The following is a 20,591-nucleotide window of genomic DNA, read 5'->3' as shown; positions in this document are numbered from 1 at the left end:
ATTTTTACCTGCTTTTGAGGCTGCAAGCATCTATTTTGGGGACTACTTGATTGGCTTGAAAATCTACGTGTTGTAAGCTCAAAGAGTAACTTCCTCACCTCCTACCATCCTGAGTAATGGAGATAAATGATTATTTCAAAGTTTCCTTGAATACTGGAATAATAGTTCCCTTAGGAACAAATATAAAATTTAACCTGGAGATACTAGATTTTTAACCTTGAGAATTTGGCTGACTTGGGTCTGTTGGACCTTTTGGTTTCTCTTTTCTTAATATGTTTTTGTTAAACGTTTTGGTTCAAGTTCATCATGCATAAGTGTATCGGGGTACTGTCCATGGTCTTCCTTAACAGCTTTAAGTTAAGGCTCCTAGTGTCGCCACTGGAAGGTGTTTGATGAGCTACTCATATGTTGTCAATGGTAACCAGTATATGAAATATACTGTATCTTAGTGTAACGTAGAACATTTAGCATTAAACACACACACACACACACACACACACACACATGGTAGGTGCTCAGGAAGTGCTATTTGCTTTTTTTCAGTACATTGGTCATGGTCTAAATAATGTCCTTTAAAGTATCACTTAATAAAATAGCAGTAACAACAAAAACTTTAGGTGAAATACAGGTCTTCTACCAAATACCTTTGTGCAGGCCTTCAGCTGGGTATTGCACAGCTCTCTTCCCTGCAACTTTACCAGGTAGTTTTTATTCTCAAATCTCATCAGATATAATCTATCTAGGGTCACATGCTAAGTAGGAAAACCTGGCTGTAAATTGTCTGCTGCTCCAAAATTTATATTATTTCCATTTTGAGGCAAATCAAAACTTGCTCATTCTCTACAACACTAAAATACTTATAGTTCATTTTTTGCAGATAAATGCTGCAGAAGTTTTCTGATATATTGTAAAAATGTTTATGTATTTTTCTATCTTAAGTGTTTCATATTGTATCCTGCCTCTTTCATCGAACATTAAATTAAAAGCATTTCTCATGTTTCCTGAAGAGTCTTCATAACTATCCGCTTTTTAAAAATCTAGTTTTTAAAGAGGCATCATTTACTGACTAGCTATCAAAACAGTTATGTACTGTTTTCGTGCATTAGTGGGGAGGGTGCTGCAGTATGTCACTGTTCTGGCCACCCCTTTCTGAAAGGGAGAGCAGACCGATTGGTTTTTCTTTTTGTAAATCCAACTTCTTCTCAGCTCAATGTGCTCTTGAACTTAAGTGCTAGAGGTGACATTATTAGGAAATCAAGCCCATCCCTCTGGACAATATCAGAACACCTTCCCCGAAAGCAAGACAGGTGCCCTTCACATGGTGGTGGTCATGTTAAGCAGGAGTTGGCTGTCTCCCTGCCACATGAGATTTGGCTTGCATTATATCTTCCTTAGGTAAGTAATTTCTTTGACTACTTGAGTGGACTCTTCCTTCTGCCCATGGAGTTCCTCAAGTTTTTTTTTTAGTATTAATTTTTAAATTAATTTTTAATTGAAGTATAGTTGATTTGAAATGTGTTAGTTTTAGGTGAAGAGCAGAGTGATTCAGTTATATATATATATGTATGTATGTGTCTATATTTAGGTATGTGTATATATGAAAGTGAAACTGTTAGCCTCTCAGTCATGTCCAACTCTTTGCAACCCCTTGGACTATAGCCCACCAAGCTCCTGTGTCCATGGAATTCTCCAGGCAAGAATATTGGAATGGGTTGCCATATCCTTCTCCAGGGGATCTTCCTGACCTAGGAATGGAACCCAGGTGTCCTGAATTGCAGGCAGATCCTTTACCATTTGACCCCATCAGGGAAGTTTATGTGTATGTGTGGGTATGTGTGTGTATTATTTTTCAGATTATTTTCCATTATAGATTATTGCAAGATACTAAATATGGTTTGTGCACTATACAGCTATAGTTCCCTATGCTATACAGTTCCCTTATTGTTTATCTGTTTTATATATAGTAGTATGTGTCTGCTATCCCCAAACTCCTAACTTACCCCCCCTTTCCCTTTTGATAACAATGTTTGTTTTCTATGTGTGTGTCTTTCTGTTTATAAATAAGTTCATTTGTATCATTTTTTTAGATTGAATGTATGATTGATATCATATGATATTTGTCTTCATCTGGCTTCCTTTCCTTAATATGATAATCACTAGGTCCATTCTCCTGAAATTTTTCTTGATCTTCCCTGCTTATTCTCTTATATCTAAACAGAATGCACCTCTCAAGATTCCCTAAAGCTCCTTTAAATCAAGGTGTTTCTTCATTCTCCAGCTGCTGGGACTACACAGGGCCATCTCAGCCACTGTGGTTGGAGCTTCCATCAGCTGAAAAACACAGGCATTGACCAGTGACTTACAGTAGTATTGGATTACAGCACTCCTGTAATGACTTGTATAGGAGTGTATAACATGAGGAAAGAGTGAGAGGTCGTAGAAGAACAGGCTCAAGAGAGTGCTATAGGAGTTGAGAGCAAGATTACTTCTAGCTCAGAGGATCAGGGATGGTGTCATGGAGAGTGTTTCTTGCTCAACTGGCACATTGTCTAACCTACTCAGTTCCCCAAAACACTTGCAGTCACCAAGCATCAATGAAGCAGAAGATCCATCTCTACTTTTTATTTTCCTAAAGAATGTTATGACTAGACAGAATTTGATATTTTTGGCAGCTTACCTGTGTAGAGGACTTCTGGTAAATGATAATCTCAATACTTCCATACCATTATTCATATCAGTTCAGTTCAGTCGCTCAGTCGTGTCCGACTCTTTGCGACCCCATGAATCGCAGCACGCCAGGCCTCCCTGTCCATCACCAAATCCTGAAGTTCACTCAGACTCGCGTCCATCGAGTCAGTGATGCCATCCAGCCATCTCACCCTCGGTCGTCTCCTTCTTCTCCTGCCCCCAATCCCTCCCAGCATCAGAGTCTTTTCCAATGAGCTAACTCTTTGCATGAGGTGGCCAAAGTACTGGAGTTTCAGCTTTGGCATCATTCCTTCCAAAGAAATCCCAGAGTTGATCTCCTTTAGAATGGACTGGTTGGATCTCCTTGCAATCCAAGGGACTCTCAAGAGTCTTTTCCAACACCACAGTTCAAAAGCATCAATTCATATAGCCTATTAATAATTTTCATAGAAAGTAAAAGCATAGTTTCTACTTAAGAAAGATGAGTTAATGAAAGGTGAAATACTTACCAAAGGCTTACCCTAAATATCTGTGGGTAAGAGACATACACCTAGATTTTGATAAAGATGCAGTATTTATAAGAGGATCTGGATTTAAGTTTATAAGTTTATTCTGGATCAAAACTGTAATGATAACAGCACTAGTAACACCTGATACTAACATGGTATTTATTGTGGGTCAAACATCGTTCTCAGAGTTTTAATACACGAAGTCATCAATCTTCATAACAAGCCTATGAGATAGGTCCTATGATAGCCACTCTGCAGATAGGAAAACAAGCACCATGAGGTTGATACATTGCCACAGGTTTTTTAGCCAGTGAAGGGCAAAATTAGAATGCAGAGTGAGGTAGTTTGTGTTTCAAGTCTGTGCTCTTAATCACTGTCTTATCAGGCTCTCTTCACAAATGTTATCTCTAATAAGCTTCCGTGTGCATGTTTCACAGATGACAAAAGCCATACTCAAAGCCTATAAAACTAGTTACGTGGCAAAACCAAGATTGGAAGCCAGGAGTTGAACCAATCCTCTTTCCCACTAAGGGTCCTCGCTTGATGAATTTCACAAGAGGTTAGCTTGAATTTGCACGAAAATTTAATAAGTAAGAAAGAAAACATTTCTTTAAAGTCTAGATACTGGCCAGATGCTAGCAGTGAAAATTGATCAATGAATGAGCATTAGAGTCCTCTATGTACCCAGCTTCTGACAGGAAACAGTAAAGCGTTAAGACCAACACCCAAGGAGTAATTGAAAAACAAGATTTTCCTTTGAATTGGCTTTCATTGCATGCAGCCATGGTTCAGAGAAGGGAGAAAAGCATGTGAGCAAGAGCCCGATTTCCTGAGGCAGGGGGAAGTCAGTTGTAGCCTTGAAGGACAGTAGAATTGGATGGAGCTAAAGAAAGAGAGGATTTGAGGTGGAAAGGGAAGTAGAGAACGTAAAGTCAGAGATCGGGCCACACTCAGGTGTGGAGACGTCATGAGGATCCTGTGACATGATGTGTGTTTTGGCGAGCCTGAGAAGCGAAGTGGGATTTGGATTCTTGGGCAGGAGAGCTGCATTGTGAAACAGGATGGAAGGTGCAGAGAAGTGAGTATGTTTCAGGACCCGAGGAGAGAGTTTGTTAATGCAAAGTCTGTCTTCAGAGTGCCCAGCACAGAGGGGGTAAACGGGCCTCGGCCTCTGCTCCTCTGTGGTTACCCCGTGTCTCAGTGTCTGACCACTGAATCTGTACATTTGTGTGTTTCCTAGAGAAATGAAGGTGATCTCTTCCACCGACTGTGGCATATCATGAATGAAATCCTGGATCTGCGGCGGCAGGTGTTGGTGGGGCACCTCACCCATGACCGGATGAAGGACGTGAAGCGTCACATCACTGCCCGCCTGGACTGGGGCAACGAGTGAGTACCCGCCACCGCAGGGACGAGCGTTGGTGGGTGCGCACAAGGGCATGACTGCAACAGGGTATGAGGCACCGTGTGCTCGTACCTCTGGGAAACACCAGAGGAAGCTTTCCCCGTTTTCTCCTTTGGGGGGCTTGGTGCAGACTGTCACTGATGGAGCTGAGCACCACATCTTCTAGGGCTGGTCTGGGTCCCAGGATGTTGTCAGTTGTCTGCTGCCCTGTGTGGTCTGACAGTGTGCACGTGTTCACGAAATACATAATGTTCACTGGGGTCAGTCAGATATATGACTTCCACTGAGAGTACTACTACTGTGTGCTCAGTCCTGTCCGACTGTGCAACCCCACGGGCTGAAGCCCACCAGGCTTCCCTGTCCATGGACTTTTCCAGGCAAGAATACTGGAGTGGCTTGCCATTTCCTTTTCCACGCTGAGAGTACATCTTGTTTCAAAAAGGCTTTCAGTTTGACATGTGTTTTTCTTTCTAAATATATCCCTCTTTTCTGTTGTGGTGATAGATTATTGATGTTATGTGGAGGGAGATACCTTCTGTTAAAAGTCTTAGGGACAGGTATCCTGGGTGGTGGTGGGGAAAGGGTGAGGGGTGGCTTTCCTTCCGGCCCTGACTCTGCCTGTGCATATATGTTAGTGTCTTTTGAGGAGCTGCTTGGGAAAACTTGATAAAAAGCTGATCTTGACCCAGATTTGCCCTTAAAAGAAAAAAGACAAAACTGACTATTCTAAAATACTAGCCAAGTACTTTAAATACTAAATCTAGTCATTTAAAGCAGTGATCAAGGCTGATATTGTGCTAAATATGAATGTTAATATATGAATGAGAAATTAGAATAAGCCAACTTTGACTATGATGTTAGGCTTATGTGGGCTCAAGTGTAAGGAAGATAAGTGGTCCCTTGGTATCCTATAAGGTCATGGCCTCCCTCTCTCCCTAAGTCCCCATTCACTGTTTGGACCTTCAGAGCATCTTCAGTTCAGTTCAGTTGCTCAGTCGTGTCCAACTCTTTGTGACCCCTTGAACTGTAGCAAGCCAGGCCTCCCTGTCCATCACGAACTCCTGGAGTTTACACAAACCCATGTCCATCAAGTCAGTGATGCCATCCAGCCATCTCATCCTCTGTCATCCCCTTCTCCTCCTGCCCCCAATCCCTCCCAGCATCAGAATCTTTTCCAATAAGTCAACTCTTTGCATGAGGTGGCCAAAGTACTGGAGTTTCAGCTTTAGCATCATTCCTTCCAAAGAACACCCAGGACTGACCTCCTTTAGAATGGACTGGTTGGATCTCCGTAGAGTCCAAGGGACTCTCAAGAGTCTTCTCCAACACCACAGTTCAAAAGCACCAATTCTTTAGCACTCACCTTTCTTTATTGTCCAACTGTCACATCCATACATGACCACTGGAAAAACCATAGCCTTGACTAGATGGACCTTTGTTGGCAAAGTAATGTCTCCTCTTTTGAATATGCTATCTAGGTTGGTCATAACTTTCCTTCCAAGGAGTAAGCATCTTTTAATTTCATGGCTGCAGTCACCATCTGCAGTGATTTTGAAGCCCCCCAAAATAAAGTCAGCCGCTGTTTCCCCATTTCCCCATCTATTTGCCATGAAGTGATGGGACCAGAATCATGATGCCATGATTCAGTTTTCTGAATGTTGAGCTTTAAGCCAACTTTTTCACTCTCCTCTTTCACTTTCATCAGCAGCCTCTTTAGTTCTTCCTCCCTTTCTGCCATAAGGATGGTGTCATCTGCATATCTGAGATTATTGATATTTCTCCCAGCAATCTTGATTCCAGCTCTGCTTCATCCAGCCCAGCATTTCTCATGATGTACTCTGCATATAAGTTAAATAAGCGCGGTGACAATATACAGCCTTGACGTACTCCTTTTCCTATTTGGGACCAGTCGTTGTTCGATGTCCAGTTCTAGCTGTAGCTTCCTGACCTGCATACAGGTTTCTCAAGAGGCAGGTCAGGTGATCTGGTATTCCCATCTGTTTCAGAATTTTCCACAATTTATTGTGATTCACACAGTTTATTGTGATCCTGTGTGGATCAGAGCATCTTAGAGCAACAGAAGAAAAAAAAAAAAAAGCAGATAGGAAAGAAGAAGGCAGTAAAAGATACCACAGATGATTTTGCCTCTTACTGAATCTGGAAAAACCAATTTGCAATAAAGAGTAATGCTTTCTTTAAGTATAGGATGTCACTTTATCAGAAGGCAGTTCTGATTCGTGCTAAGACATATGGATGCGAGAGTTGGACTGTGAAGAAAGCTGAGTGCCGAAGAATTGATGCTTTTGAACTGTGGTGCTGGAGAAGACTCTTGAGAGTCCCTTGGACTGCAAGGAGATCCAGCCAGTCCATTCTAAAGGAGATCAGTCCTGGGTGTTCATTGGAAGGACTGATGCTAAAGCTGAAACTCCAATACTTTGGCCACCTCACGTGAAGAGTTGGCTCATTGGAAAAGACTCTGATGTTGGGAGGGATTGGGGGCAGGAGGAAAAGGGGACGACAGAGGATGAAATGGCTGGATGGCATCACTGACTCGATGGACGTGAGTTTGAGTGAACTCTGGGAGATGGTGATGGACAGGGAGACCTGGCGTGCTGCGATTCATGGGGTCTCAAAGAATCGGACATGACTGAGCTACTGAACTGAAATGAACCGAAGACATATACTACAGGAATGAAGTATATAACACATTTTAAACCTCTCTCTTGTCCAGAGTCCTTCTGTTATTTTGCTGAGTGAGCTGTGCCCTTCATCCTTTTATAGACAGTCAAGAGAGCAGCCCTAATTCATTAATCTCGGGGAGATTCATTCCTTGTGGGGAATCAAGGACAGGCGTGAAATATAGCAAGATGCTGAACTCGAAACTCTCCTCTTTTAAGATGTGAGGCAAATTCCTGAGCCCTCCTTGACTTTAGTTTCTTCGCTTGTCACTTGTCAAAAGAGTAAGTTGAGCCAAAAGAGATCTAAGGCCCCATCCACTCCCGACCAATGTGATTCACAGCACGGAGCGCTTCCTGAGAATGGGATATGCAAGCCATATGCAGGGAGCCTCCGGTCTCACTGTGTGTGATGGGGTGGCCCTTTGAGGGGTAGATCTGAAGACTGTTTGACCATGACCTAGGCTGCCCATCTTTCATGTTTTGACTGTTTTTCAATGTTTTTCCTTTTTGTTTTGAAAAAAACTTGGTTCTCTGAATCATGTTGGCCCTTAGTCATCATGCCGATCCTCCTTTAAAAGACTAGTTTGTAAATAGGAAGAAAGTTGGATGAAGTTAGCTTATCAAAAATAGCTTAGAAATATAGAGCAGGCAAGAAGATGATACTTTTTCAGTTTTAGGAAGGAAGATAATGACATACGGAAGGGAAAAGAGGGAAAAACATTAATTATGACTGAATCATGGCTCAGTTTTGACTCATGTAAGTTCCAGCTTATGCTTTGGGCACTTCTATGGCTAATTTATGGTAAGTTGGTAAAACATGGATGTATGAAAATGAGCAATATAATTTATTTAGATCATCCTCAAATTCATGAATTTTCAGAGGTCTGATTTTGCTCTCTTTGAGTTTGACAACTTATGTAAAATGTCTTACAGTTTACAGATTGTGCATTTACTGTTTTCCTTTAAATATAGTTTTCTTACTGAAAGGGAAAAACAAAAGTGGGGGGAGCTTGGGAGGAGGAGGAGATAGTCATCTCACTCCCTATCAAGGCCATCAGAAGAAGTGTTCTTGCCTGAAAGCCTCAGAGTCACAGCAACGGCAGCTTCCCCATTCTCCATAGAGCCCTGTGCTGTTCTTTGACTTTCCTGTGATGATGATAGTGGAGGGAGAATCAATTCATTCTTCCTTCCGGATGTCCTAGTGCAGTTCAGTGACTGTGTTACCATAAAACCAACCCCTGGTGCCAGGTCAAATCCTCAGGGCCAGGCTTCCCTCTCCTTAACTCTGTGTTCTAGAACAAAATTATGTCTATGTCTAGTTTCCAGGCCAGCACAATGAGGAAGGTTTCTGTGGTAATAGTTTGTAGGGTGCTAAAGGCTCCCCACTCGGTAGAACCAAGGCCCCCAGTGGGAAAAGCGCAGCACCAAGAGGGCCGGCCCATCCCCACCCCATCCCTGTTTCCTCGCCTTTGTAATCTTCTGTTCCTCAAGTTATACCCAGTGTTCAGCCTGCTTGCTTAGTCCAAGCACAGTAAAAGGTTAACATAAGGTAAAAAGTTTGGGTGAGAGAAGCACAAAGGGTGATGTATTGAATTTTTTTTAGAGTGATACAGTAAAGATAATTATTTTAAATATATTCTGTTGAGCTGACTTTTCTTCCAAACATTTGCAATTTGTTCTCTAGACAACTGGGACTGGACCTGGTGCCTAGGAAAGAGTATGCGATGGTGGATCCAGAGGACATCAGCATTACTGAGCTCTACCGATTGGTAGGTATAGGAATCTGTGGCTCACAGTCTCACTGCTAATTTTGTGGTTTCCATGACACTTTTCATTCTTGCTTGATTTTGTAAGACCAGGATGTTCCAGGTTTAATTTGGAGCAAGTAAAGAGAATTGAGAGCTGAGGTGACCCTGCCCCAAGTACAAAACCGAGATAATTTACCCATCTCAGAATTACCTGACATTCCTACTGAGCCCTCAACTCCCAGACACTAGGAAGTAGAGCCAGAGAAGTTTTAAGTTCTTTTCCTAAATCTTTGTACTTTGCCTGGACTAGTGAAATGCTTACAAGTTGTGTATTTATCTGTCATACATCAAGACGTTTTGACTAATGGTTTCCAGTTAGTGCTCATCAGCATGTTAACTCCCTTCCCTCCCATCTTATCACTACATGCACAGACTCCTGAAAGTGTCTCCTCGGTCTCCAAATGCTGGTCTTAGCCCCCATCTCTCCGAGACCATTTCTAAGTACTGAAGCTTATTAATAATCATAAGATAATTGGTCATATCTCCCACCACGACATCACCCATGATTTGAATTTTTTACCTAGGTACATGATAGGTTACAGTCTAGTTATTTACTTGGCATCTAGGTTCCCTGAATGATCCATCTGTCTTGTATTTTGCCTCATATTCTTAATATTTGTATAAAGTTTACCTAATCTCGTGTTATTCCCTGGTGGTGTGATGTTTCAGTCGCTGTCGTCTTTCACTCTTGCAACCCCAGGCTCTGTAGTCTGCCAGGGGTGCCCTGTCCATGGGATTTCCCAGGTAAGAATACTGGAATGGGTTGCTATTTCCTCTCTACGGGTCTTCCTGACCCAGAGATCAGACCTGGGTCTTATTCATTGCAGATGGGTTTTTTACCAACTGAGCTGCCAGGGAAGTCCCTGTTATTCACTAAGCTCTTTTAAAACCTCAAATCCAAGAAAAATGTGGCTGGAAGGACATTCAGTCATCATCCCAGGTGTAATTTTGCTTTGCTCTAGTTACTGCTCTATCTTTCCATAATGTCCCAAGGAGGAATGGCTGTGGTCAACACTGGATTCCTTTTTTTGGAAGATCCTGCCTCTTTGGAGGTAACTACATTTTTCATAGAATCTCAGATTATTCTTGACCTGAAATTATCTGAAAAACATGAGAAAAAAATCATTCATAAATCCAATATGCATACGTCTGATTTGAGAAAGTGATTTTTAATACCGCATTCAGTTTTTTTCCTTTGTCATCAATCTGTTCAGTTTATTTAACACTCATTATGTCAGTTGGAATAAATTCTTTTTCTGTGAAGAATTTCCTTTACATTGAGGTTCTTGAGAGTGGTGTTTCATGCTGTATCCCTCTGTGACATTAGTGCTAAGTGGAGTGTCAAGCACAGAGCAAAAACACAGTTAGAGTGGTTGGAGGGAGGAGGGCAGAGGTGATTAAAAGTAAAGTTTAAAGTGATCACTAACTCTTAGCTTATGTGTATGTATATATATGTATATATGGCAAAATCACTAGAATTTGTCAGACACATCCTCTAATGGGATATTTGTATTGTAGTTTATTTAACTATTGGGCATCAAATTTTGTCTCTCACTTTTGTTTAATTTCTCAATCAGTCTGAAGTTTCTTCAGAGTGAGCACCATGTCTTATCTCCCTTTGTTACGTCTGAAATCATCTCATACAGTGCTTTGCACTCAATAAGCAATCACTTAATGGTTTTGAAGTCATTATGATATTATGAGAAGACCATGGCTGTAGATCAAAACTAGATTTGAATTTCATCTCTTCCTTCTACCAGCTCTCTGATCTTGGACTTATTGCTCAATGTTTCAGCACTTCAGTTCCTTCGTCTATTAAATGGAGAAATCATTCTTATCATGTTTGTTTGGGAGATTAAATAAGACATGCATGTGAAATGCCTTTCCTTGACAGATAACATTTGCAAAACACCTAAGCATCCAGTCAGTCTTCATTCTTTTCTCATCTTTATTTCATCCTTGTAAGAGAGGCATGGTGGCAAAAATAATTATTACCTTACATGCTGTGTCTTTGGGGCTTCCCTGGTAGCTCAGCTGGTAAAGAAGCCACTTGTAGTGCAGGAGACCCCAGTTCGATTCCTGAGTTGGGAAGATCCCCTGGAGAAGGGATAGGCTACCCACTCCAGTATTCTTGGGCTTCCCTGGTGGCTCAGCTAGTAAAGAATCAGCCTGCAACGCAGGAGACTGAGTTTGATCCCTGGATTGGGAAGATCCCTTGGAGAAGAGAATTCTATGGACTGTATAGACCGTGGGGTCACAAAGAGTCAGACACGACTGGGTGAATTTCACTATGCTACCTCTTAAAATTAGATTTGACTGTGTTCAATGAAATAAATAACAGAAGCTTGGACATGATAGAAATTTATTTCTCTTTGATAGTACAGAAGCCCAGGCAGCAGGTCTTGGGCTTAGTTGTGGATTCATTATGTCAGAAGCAAAATAAGGATCCTTTATCCAGGATACTTCACAGTACAACATGGTTGTAAGAACTCTAGCCATTACATTGCTCTCCAACAGTAGGAAGGAGGATGATTTCTTTCAGTTGACTCAGCTACTTTAATGAGCCCTTTTGGAAACGCCACACAATATTTGCCCTTGTATTTCTTTGCCTAGGGCATTGTCACATCCCCATATTTAGCTAGGGATGTCAGATATTTGATAAGCAACTAACAGTATCAAAAATATATTTTATTTTCCCAAGTTTGATTTTGTATGCATGTAATTTTATCTATCTGCCTTTTACTTAATGTCATCTATAGGATGAGAAGTTTATTTCATCTCTTTGGACATTCCAATTTGTTGTGGCTGCTAGGAGTGTTATGTTGATAGAATTCTGGGGTCTCATCTGGGCTGTGATGACTGTATTTTTTTGTATTTTATATTTCAGAACTTAGTCCATAGTCTTCATTTGTGAAAAACATTGTGATTTTAAATGAAATTGGGATTCTCCCCCTCCTTTGCATTTTACTATTTCTAAAGTAAAGACAATACTCCAGGAAACCTCAAATGATTATAAACTTCAAAAGGACGTGTTTTTTCTTTAAGGCAGCTTCAAGTTCCTGTTTATGTCCTGGCGCAGCAGTAATCAGGTTGTCTGTAGCACTGGCCCTTTTCTTTATGCAATGTAAACATGACTGACTGTGCTGACTTCACCGAGGAGAGTTGGCAGGCACCATCACCAAATCCCTTGTGGCTGGGGGTGGGGGTAGTGATTTATTGTCACTCATGCATCAAGGATCCTGTCATGGAGATAAAATGCCCCAACACAGGACGTTGGATTAATTGTTGCTGCGTCTCTTCTTTTGCTGTGTCTTTGCCATGTCGTAGTTGAACACAGGTGTTTGCATCTTACTAACTCCATATTGCATCATTAGAAAAAAAAGAAAGGCTTGTTTTCAGTTTTTGATAGCCCTGTTAGCAGATCTTTCTCACCTAATCGTGTTCATCTAAGCAGTAAAATATGCTAAACCTCACAGTGTTAACATATGTCCACTTGGTTTACTGCCAATGGCCAGAGCTTGATCCTTCGGTAAATAAAGAGGACCTTATTGGCTGGATTCTCTAGTTAATTTGTGCATAAGGAGAGTCTTTTTAGGAAACTTTCTTGGTTTTTATAAGATCACATTAGCAGCTTGCTGTGTGATCCTTAGTGGGTAGGCCAGTAGTTATCGAACATAGAACAGGGTACATTTGGCAATGTCTGTAGACAAGTTTTGATTGTCACAATTGGGGATGGTGTGGAGTAGGGGGTCAGGAGAGGTGCTACTGGCATCTGGTGGGTACATGCCAGAAGATGGTAAAGATCCCACAAAGCTCTCACAACACAGAAAGAACCAGCCCCAATTAGCAGTAGTGCTGAAGGTGAGAACCCTGGTATATACAGACAGTTCACCCAGTAATTGATGCACTGGTGAGGATTAAAAACTTGTATCACTTTATTAAATCTTTGGAATACATCTCTTTCTTTCCCCAGTCAAAGGTCTAGTTAAAATGTAAGTACATTTAGAGTAACTGCTAAGTGCCTTTGTAACTGTAAATTATTTGAGATAAATTTGTCTGTTTCAGAGATAGATTTTTGTCTGTGTGTTATAACTATCAAATCATAGCTCTTGAAGTATGGACTTGCCTTTTTCATTTTGCTGTTGTAATAATATCTTCACAGAGATATTTTTAGCAGTTCCCAAAAGTAGTAAATTACCAAAAGATAAACAAGTCCTTATAACCCACTCAAGTTCAAATCCATCTCAGGCTTGGAAACATTATAGGTGAGGGAAGAGAGGTGATTTCAGAGACCAAATGTTTCAAGGCAGTAATTATACAAAAGGTGTAACAATACATCTTTTGATCTGCTAGTATTTGCGTCTCCTTTGGTGTGATCTCAATCAGTGATTCTCAGCCCTCACTGCACATTAGAATCACCTGGGGAGCTTTTAAAACTTCTCCTCTCTGGACCCCCACCCCCTGGAAATTCTAATTTAATTGTTCTGGGATAGGACCTGGACATAAGTATTTTTTAAAAGCTCTCTTGGTGATTCTAAAGTGCAGCTAAGGTTGAAAACCACTGATCTAGATATATTGGATTCTCTGCATGAGTAAGGGAGCTAATTCTTCTTTTCAGTGTTTAGTGAATGTCATGATGGATGCTGGGAACTTTGCACTGTTGGAAGTAAAGACCAGACATATCCTAGTTCTTATATCTGTTCTTCCAGCTCTAACCTTTAGTAGTTACTCATTTCTTCATAGAAGTTTGTGCTTTTAAGTAAATCAGTAAATAAATTAGCGATTTCAGAAAATAAAAACTACTTGAGAAACTATAAAGAGATGTAGTTTTATGAATGTATGATGCTTCCTTTGCCCTGTTATAAAGAATTTTTAAAGTGCAAAATAGAGCAACCATCATAGAAGAAAGAATTATGCTCTTTTTCTCTCCAGGAAGCCTTTTCTGATAATTATGGCCAACACATACCACAATGTTGACGTCCACTTTAAAAGAAAATGCACTTACTCCTCACTTTTACAGAGGCGTGTTCAGTGTACCTGTTGAGTATACAACAATTATAGATATATTTAGTTAATTGCATTTTTTTAAAGCTATTTACTTTTCAAGTAGTTCAGATTAAATGATAAAAGCATGAAAAAAATTCTGGTGATTTTATGTTGTTGCATTTATAACTGTAAATGTAAATAGCATTGTTTTGCATTCAAATCTTGGTTAGTTAGTCATTAGCTTTTGAACTATACTTAGAAATATTAAAAGGTAGCTGAGGTAGACATAGAGTTTTGTACCTTAACTTCAAGCAAACATATGACTTCTTTGGAGTTAAGCACCAAGCTTTTTCTTTCCTTCTTTCTTTCTCTCTTCCTTCCTTCCTTTGAATTGTCAAGTGAACCACAAGAAGTGCCCTCTTTAGTAGCCCATTATGAAAGCAGTAATCGTCCCAGTCTTAGCACCTGTTCTGTTAGCACACTGCCTTTCTATATGTTTTCCCTGTGCTCTCACCCTGGGCCAGTTCTGCTCAGTGTGGTCCAAGAACTGGCTGAATCATGAACTGTTTGTAACTGATACAAGTAGAAAAATGGTGAGTAAATGTACAGAAGCCTTTATGACGTTTTGACATTGCCATGACATTTTGATTATATTTTATGAAAATACCAACCTGCGGTAGATTAGAGGGGAAAACAGCCTGGTCCTTGACTGCAGGTAATTTGAGAAGCACTGTCTAGATGGTTCATAATTCCTTCTCTCCCTTTAGCTCTTAGTTAAAGTGTTACTTTCCCAAGATGCCTTTTCTGACTGCTCAGACACGAGTCAGATCCTCCATTCATCGTAGCCGCAGTTTTCTATCTGCTTGTGGGACAGTTTTGTTGATAGCTGTTCCGCCTAGTAGAAAAGCTCCACAAAGGCATAGGCTATTTCTGTGTTTACCCATCATTGCATTTCCAGTGCTGGGCATGTTATAGACACATAACAAATATGCTAATAAATGATCATTTCCATGTTCTCACCCCTGGAACCCTGGGTGATTCCTTTCCTTCCTTAGCATGTGGGAACTCTTACTTCTGGTCCCACCTCTCACGTGTAGCCCAGGCTAGCTGTATGAAAAGAGAAACTAGAGATGGACACAGAGACTATTCCTGCCTTTAGACACTCACTGAGTTTTGTAGGTATCCCTGTATCTCCACATCAGGTTAGAAGCATTTGCTTGTTCTAATGATTGAATATCATTTGCCACTGCCTATCTTGGAAAACTACCAAAACTTTAGTATAATTTAAAAGAACTTTTAATTATGAGAAAAGTGGAATCATAGCTACATTGTTTAGCTCCCATCAATGAAATGATCAGTTAGATTTTTAATTTAGCTTGATGTTTTAAAAGATGACCAACAATTTGTTCTCACCCTGGGAGTTGACAAGGGACCAGTGGAATCCTTTGCATGTCACGCTGTCTGTGAGTTGGTATCATTTTAATGTTAATAATTAAGAAACAAATCTTCTTAAAGCAGGATTCTTGATGGTCTGCAGACTTCAGTAGAAGTTGAAAGAAAATTTGGAATTTAACATCCAACTGGATACCAAATTCACAGCCAAAAAAAAAAAAGCACAGGACGTTACGATCACACCATAGATAACTAGTTTGTTGGGTTCCATTCGGTCCACGCTGATCTTGTTTTTTGGTGGATGTCATACAGATGGAGCATCGACATCGGAAGAAAGATACCCCAGTGCAGGCCAGCAGTCACCACCTCTTTGTGCAGATGAAGAGTCTCATGTGTTCCAATCTGGGAGAGGAGCTTGAGGTCATCTTTTCACTGTTTGACAGTAAAGAGAATCGGCCGATCAGGTAAATGCATGTGGAGGTATGACTTGAATTTCTTAATGGTGGAGTGGTGGGTGTTTGTAACTGGCAGACTTTGGGATGTGTGACCTTATACACTTTTACTCTATCAGCCTATTTTCTCATCTTTAGAACTTTATGAATTTCTAAGCTGCCTACCTTCTGGAGGTTTCCCTGAAAATTAAATGAGATGAGGCATGAAAAGGTTTGTTTTGAAAAACTCAAAAAGGCCATAGAACCATAATTATTATTAAATGAAAATATGTCATTGATAGCAGTTCTGTTATTTGTTTGAGTTGTTTTGTGTTGATAATGCAAAGAAGACATACTGTCTCCAAACCCTGAAGTTCATTTGCATCTCAAGGTCAATACATTGTATTTTTCAAATTTTCAGTAAACAGTTAAATTATTCTTACTCTATTCACATCAAATGATATTGAGGAAAAACTAAATACGTGGAAACCTTTCCATTAGAGTTTCAGAGGTAGGAAATAATAAACAGTTTTCACATACATTCTTTTCTTTCTCTGTCTTATCTGTTCTAGTTCTCTCATGGCGAGTTTTCAATATTTAAGAAAAACTTACAATGGATGTTTTGGTTGTTATCCAGAAGTCTCGACCTTTTTTGAGACTTCTTTATGTGTAAAAATTTTTTAATCTTAAAGTTGAGCACAATCCACACCATCTTTTATGTGAAAAAATTTTAATTTGAAATTAGAATTAAAATTATACCACAAATCACACATAATGATCCAACTGTACCCCACTTTAAAAAATAATACTAAAATAAGTGTTGACAGTTTTAGGCAACAATGAGCTGCATATTATTTTATAAACACAAACTAAGCCTGGAGTATTTCTTTTCTGGTAAAAAGAAAATCTTTTTTTAAGGAAATCTGTGTGAAGTTTATTTTTAATGCATTTATAGCCATAAAATATTTGAATTAGCTTATATGTTACTCATTGCCTGCTAGAAATTATACTTTCTACTTCCTAACAGTGAACTGTGTCCATATAGTTTAAAGGTGTTGGTTTATACAGCAAGTGCAAGATTTATGAGGTGTGGAAGTAATGATGGGAATACAGTTTCAAATCTACTTTATACACTGTTGCAGGAAATGAGTCAGTGAGTTAAAAGACCCATTTCCCTTCCCAAATCAACACCACTAAAAAGGGAAGATAAAGGCCTGAAAAAAGGATCCACGTTACAGGTTAGCACTGATTTTAGAGGTGTGATAGATTCCTTAGAGATAATACCTGCTTACACATTGAAGTGTATTAGAAAGCTTGGTTTCCAGGTAGTGTAATTTAACCAATGGCTTCGTAACATTGTCTGTGACCTGTATGGTCTCTAAAATATTTAATGAACTGTAAGGAATGTAAAATGGAGAAAGGAGATCACGTTTCTGCTCATTCCTGTTCAGCTAAAGTTTTTGAGGAATATACATTCCCCTTTGCCAGTAATTTTCAAATGGCATTGAGAGAAGATTGATATTAGCTTGTCTTTCAGTTTTGTCTTGTTATAAACATTTTGAGATTTTCTGAAACATTCCTTCAGGCTTTGATTGACAGAATTCCTCCTTTTTTATTCCTGTTTACTTGGTGAAAGTAGGAAAAAAAACCTGGATGCAGAATTTCCAAAATACTGTTTCAGCGGTTCCTAGGTTCCGCCCAGGAGCTGGGCCTGTGATGTGATTGGGCTATATTTGTGCCTGACTCCCACCTCCACCCTCCAGGCTTCCTTTCTCTCCATCTTACCCCTTCCTCCTTTACCCCTCCCCTCCTGCTTCCTCTCTCTGTCTAGTCTCCATTTCCCTCTGTGACACACCTGATATAGAATAACCCTAGGAGAAATCAAGCCTGAATCTCTCTCCCCTGCTTCCACTTAATGAGTTTGGCCATGGGCTCTCAGCTCCTAAACTCATCATCTCTGTGAAGTTGATTGACAAAAGAATGAGGAAGAATGAAAATACATAATTACTAGGTGTTTGGAAGGATTTTAGATTTCTTTTCTTAACTTTCTGAGGTTTCAAATGGTGGTGGTTATTCTTTTAGGGAGTGTTCAAAACCTTGCTATGAGTAGCTTGGATTCATACTTACCTTTTGAAGAGACCTTGGGATGCACAGATCTGAGGACAGGCTTGATTCTTATCTCTGCAATTGGATGCTGCTGCTCTGACCCTTTAACTTAACCTCTGTCTAGTTCCTCATCTTGAAACTGGTGACAAGTCTTGTTTCCTTCATTGCTTCTGGCAGAGCTTAGCATTGCAAATTGTTGCATCTTCTCAGAAGAAGGTAGTGTAAAGCCAAAATGTGATATTTGAGGCATTGTTGTATTTCTTCTTATACCCAACAGTGGATTCAGTGTGAGATGTGTGGGTTATTTTTTTCTCGTTAGCAGTGTTTCTCCTTTCAGTATAACAGTATATTTTTTTCGTTTCTTGATTTGCGTACATACAGAGATTATGACTGCTTCTCACCTCCTTGAGTCACATTTGCAGGTTTTCCACGTGGCAGGCCATCAGGCAAACTCTCCAGTGTGCTCTGGCATGTGATCTTAGAAACAAGGAGGTAAATAACATCACTATCACCTGTAACAGATGAGGTTTAGAGAGAGAAAGTAATGGATGTGTGAGTATTTTAAGGTCAACTCATATTTTTTTTTAAAGCTTCTTACTTTCAAAAATTTCGGATGTATTAAAAAGTAGAATAGTGTCATAAAGCTTCATAGACCCACCACCAGAGACAACAGTGATCTACTCAGGGCTGATCTTGTTTCAGCCGCATATCTTTCCAGTCCTCCTCTTTGCTCCCAGCTTATACGGAGGCAAATCCCTGAGATCAAATTTTCATATGTAAATATTTCAGGGTACAACTATCTGGAAAAAAAAAAAAACTCTAAAAAAATTCTTGTTCAGTCACTAAGTCATGTCTGACTCTTTGCAACCTCATTGACTGCAGCACACCAGGCTTCACTGTCTTTCCCTGCCACCCTCCCAAATAAATATTCCCTTAACATTATCAAATATCTGTTTTTGGTCAGTATTCTGTTCTGCTATTGACTGGTGATTATTGTTTTACAGATTCTAAATAAGGAATTTGTAATTCATGAGACCCAAATAAAGTCCACCCATTGCATGGCTGATAAGTTCACGGGTCACCTTTCATATGTAGTTTCCCTTTCCCTCTCTCTCTTTTAAATTCCTTGTAATTTATTTGCTGAAGAGACTGGATCATGATTTTCCTTTCTTTTTCAGCATTTGAAGTCCAATCCAAACAATGAAATTTAGTAGGCAAAAGATGGTATAATTCAGGGAATGCTGCTGCTGCTGCTAAGTTGCTTCAGTTGTGTCTGACTCTGTGCGACCCCATAAATGGCAGTCCACCAGGCTCTGCCATCCCTGGGATTCTCTAGGCAGGAACACTGGAGTGGGTTGCCATTTCCTTCTCCAATGCATGAAAGTGAAAAGTGAAAGTGAAGTCGCTCAGTCGTGTCCAACATGTATAAAGCCTGTAGAGGTTTGATTAGGAAAGAAATAAGTTTATTCCTTTCATAAGGCAGACAACTGGCTAGAATTTATTCATTTAACTTCTTTCCTCTAAGAATCAAACGGCCAGCATTTTATTAAGCACATCTGCCAGAATTTGTTTTAAATACTTGAAATATATTGTATGCACTGATTGTATAGGTGAGGACGTCAGGCACAGAAAGGTCAGGAAACTTGCCTGAGTTTACCAAACTGGTAAGAGGTGAAGCAGAGTGGCAGGCCAGCCATGTGGCCTAAAGTCTGCCCTCTGAACACCACCCCACTGGCCTCATCAAGGGCTTCTGGACATTTCCATCACTGAGCAAGATTTCATTAGCCAGAGTGAGAGCTCCAGAGACTGGTAGCCCTGATAATAAATGTTACAAGTTATTGGTAATGATAACACTGAAACTAATATAAAGCCTCAGAAATATTCTATACTATAGAAATTGTTGTAGAAATTGAGTCTTTCTCAAGATACTTGAAGAATAGCAAAATAGCACTGACTCTTGCCATGTGCCCGTGATGAAAACCTTGAGTCAGTACTTGGAGATGTCAAATGCAAAAAGAGTCAGCAGGTGAAAATTACTCCCTTCTAGCTCACCATGTGGATCAATGAAGCACATAGTACTTCCTCAGCATCAGGAGGGGTATGTTCTCTGACAGAAACTTAGAAATTGATGTTGGATGATATTTAGAAAGCCCATTTGTATTTCCGAACAGTTTCTGCGTGAAGATGGCCTCTAATATTAAGCCTCTAATGCATGTTGCAGATGCCTCTCCAGAAAGATTCAGACATATTCTAACAACCTCTTGCCTATGTACACCTAGCCCGTGCTTATTTTCCAGTTTTCGCTTCTCATTTGTTTAACAGCATCTGCACGGTGGGTATAGCTACACACTGGACTCAGTTATAAGGAAAAATAACATACTTTTCTTGAGTGAGTTTTTCCTAGTCTTTGACATAATTTCTCACCATAAAAGATAATTTCTTAGTTTAAAAAAATTGACTAAATTGTTTTATATGAGTAAAATATTTTTAGAGTGCATCTATCTGGTTGAAACTTTGTAATTTCTCAAGGCTGTAAGGGTATAGCTAGAAAAGTCGGGAATCATTTCCCTAGATAGCATCTGTAATGT

At 40.0% G+C, this 20,591-nt stretch overlaps 1 protein-coding gene across 2 annotated transcripts in view; it reads left to right on the top strand.

The window, feature by feature from the left end:
- The window catches only part of DOCK4 (dedicator of cytokinesis 4), a 472,836-nt gene that overhangs the window by 209,535 nt on the left and 242,710 nt on the right, over positions 1-20,591 (top strand). For both annotated transcript variants that reach the window (XM_005679177.3, XM_018047173.1), the window contains exons 6-8: positions 4,438-4,586; positions 8,965-9,049; positions 15,779-15,930. In XM_005679177.3, the coding sequence (XP_005679234.2) occupies positions 4,438-4,586; positions 8,965-9,049; positions 15,779-15,930 (386 nt within the window). The remainder of the gene's footprint in view (positions 1-4,437; positions 4,587-8,964; positions 9,050-15,778; positions 15,931-20,591) is intronic.

Source organism: Capra hircus, chromosome 4, assembly GCF_001704415.2.
Source record: "Capra hircus breed San Clemente chromosome 4, ASM170441v1, whole genome shotgun sequence".
Taxonomy (NCBI): Eukaryota; Metazoa; Chordata; class Mammalia; order Artiodactyla; family Bovidae; genus Capra; species Capra hircus.
The sequence above is the reverse complement of the archived record's forward strand: the minus strand, read 5'-3'. Positions and strand labels throughout refer to the sequence as shown.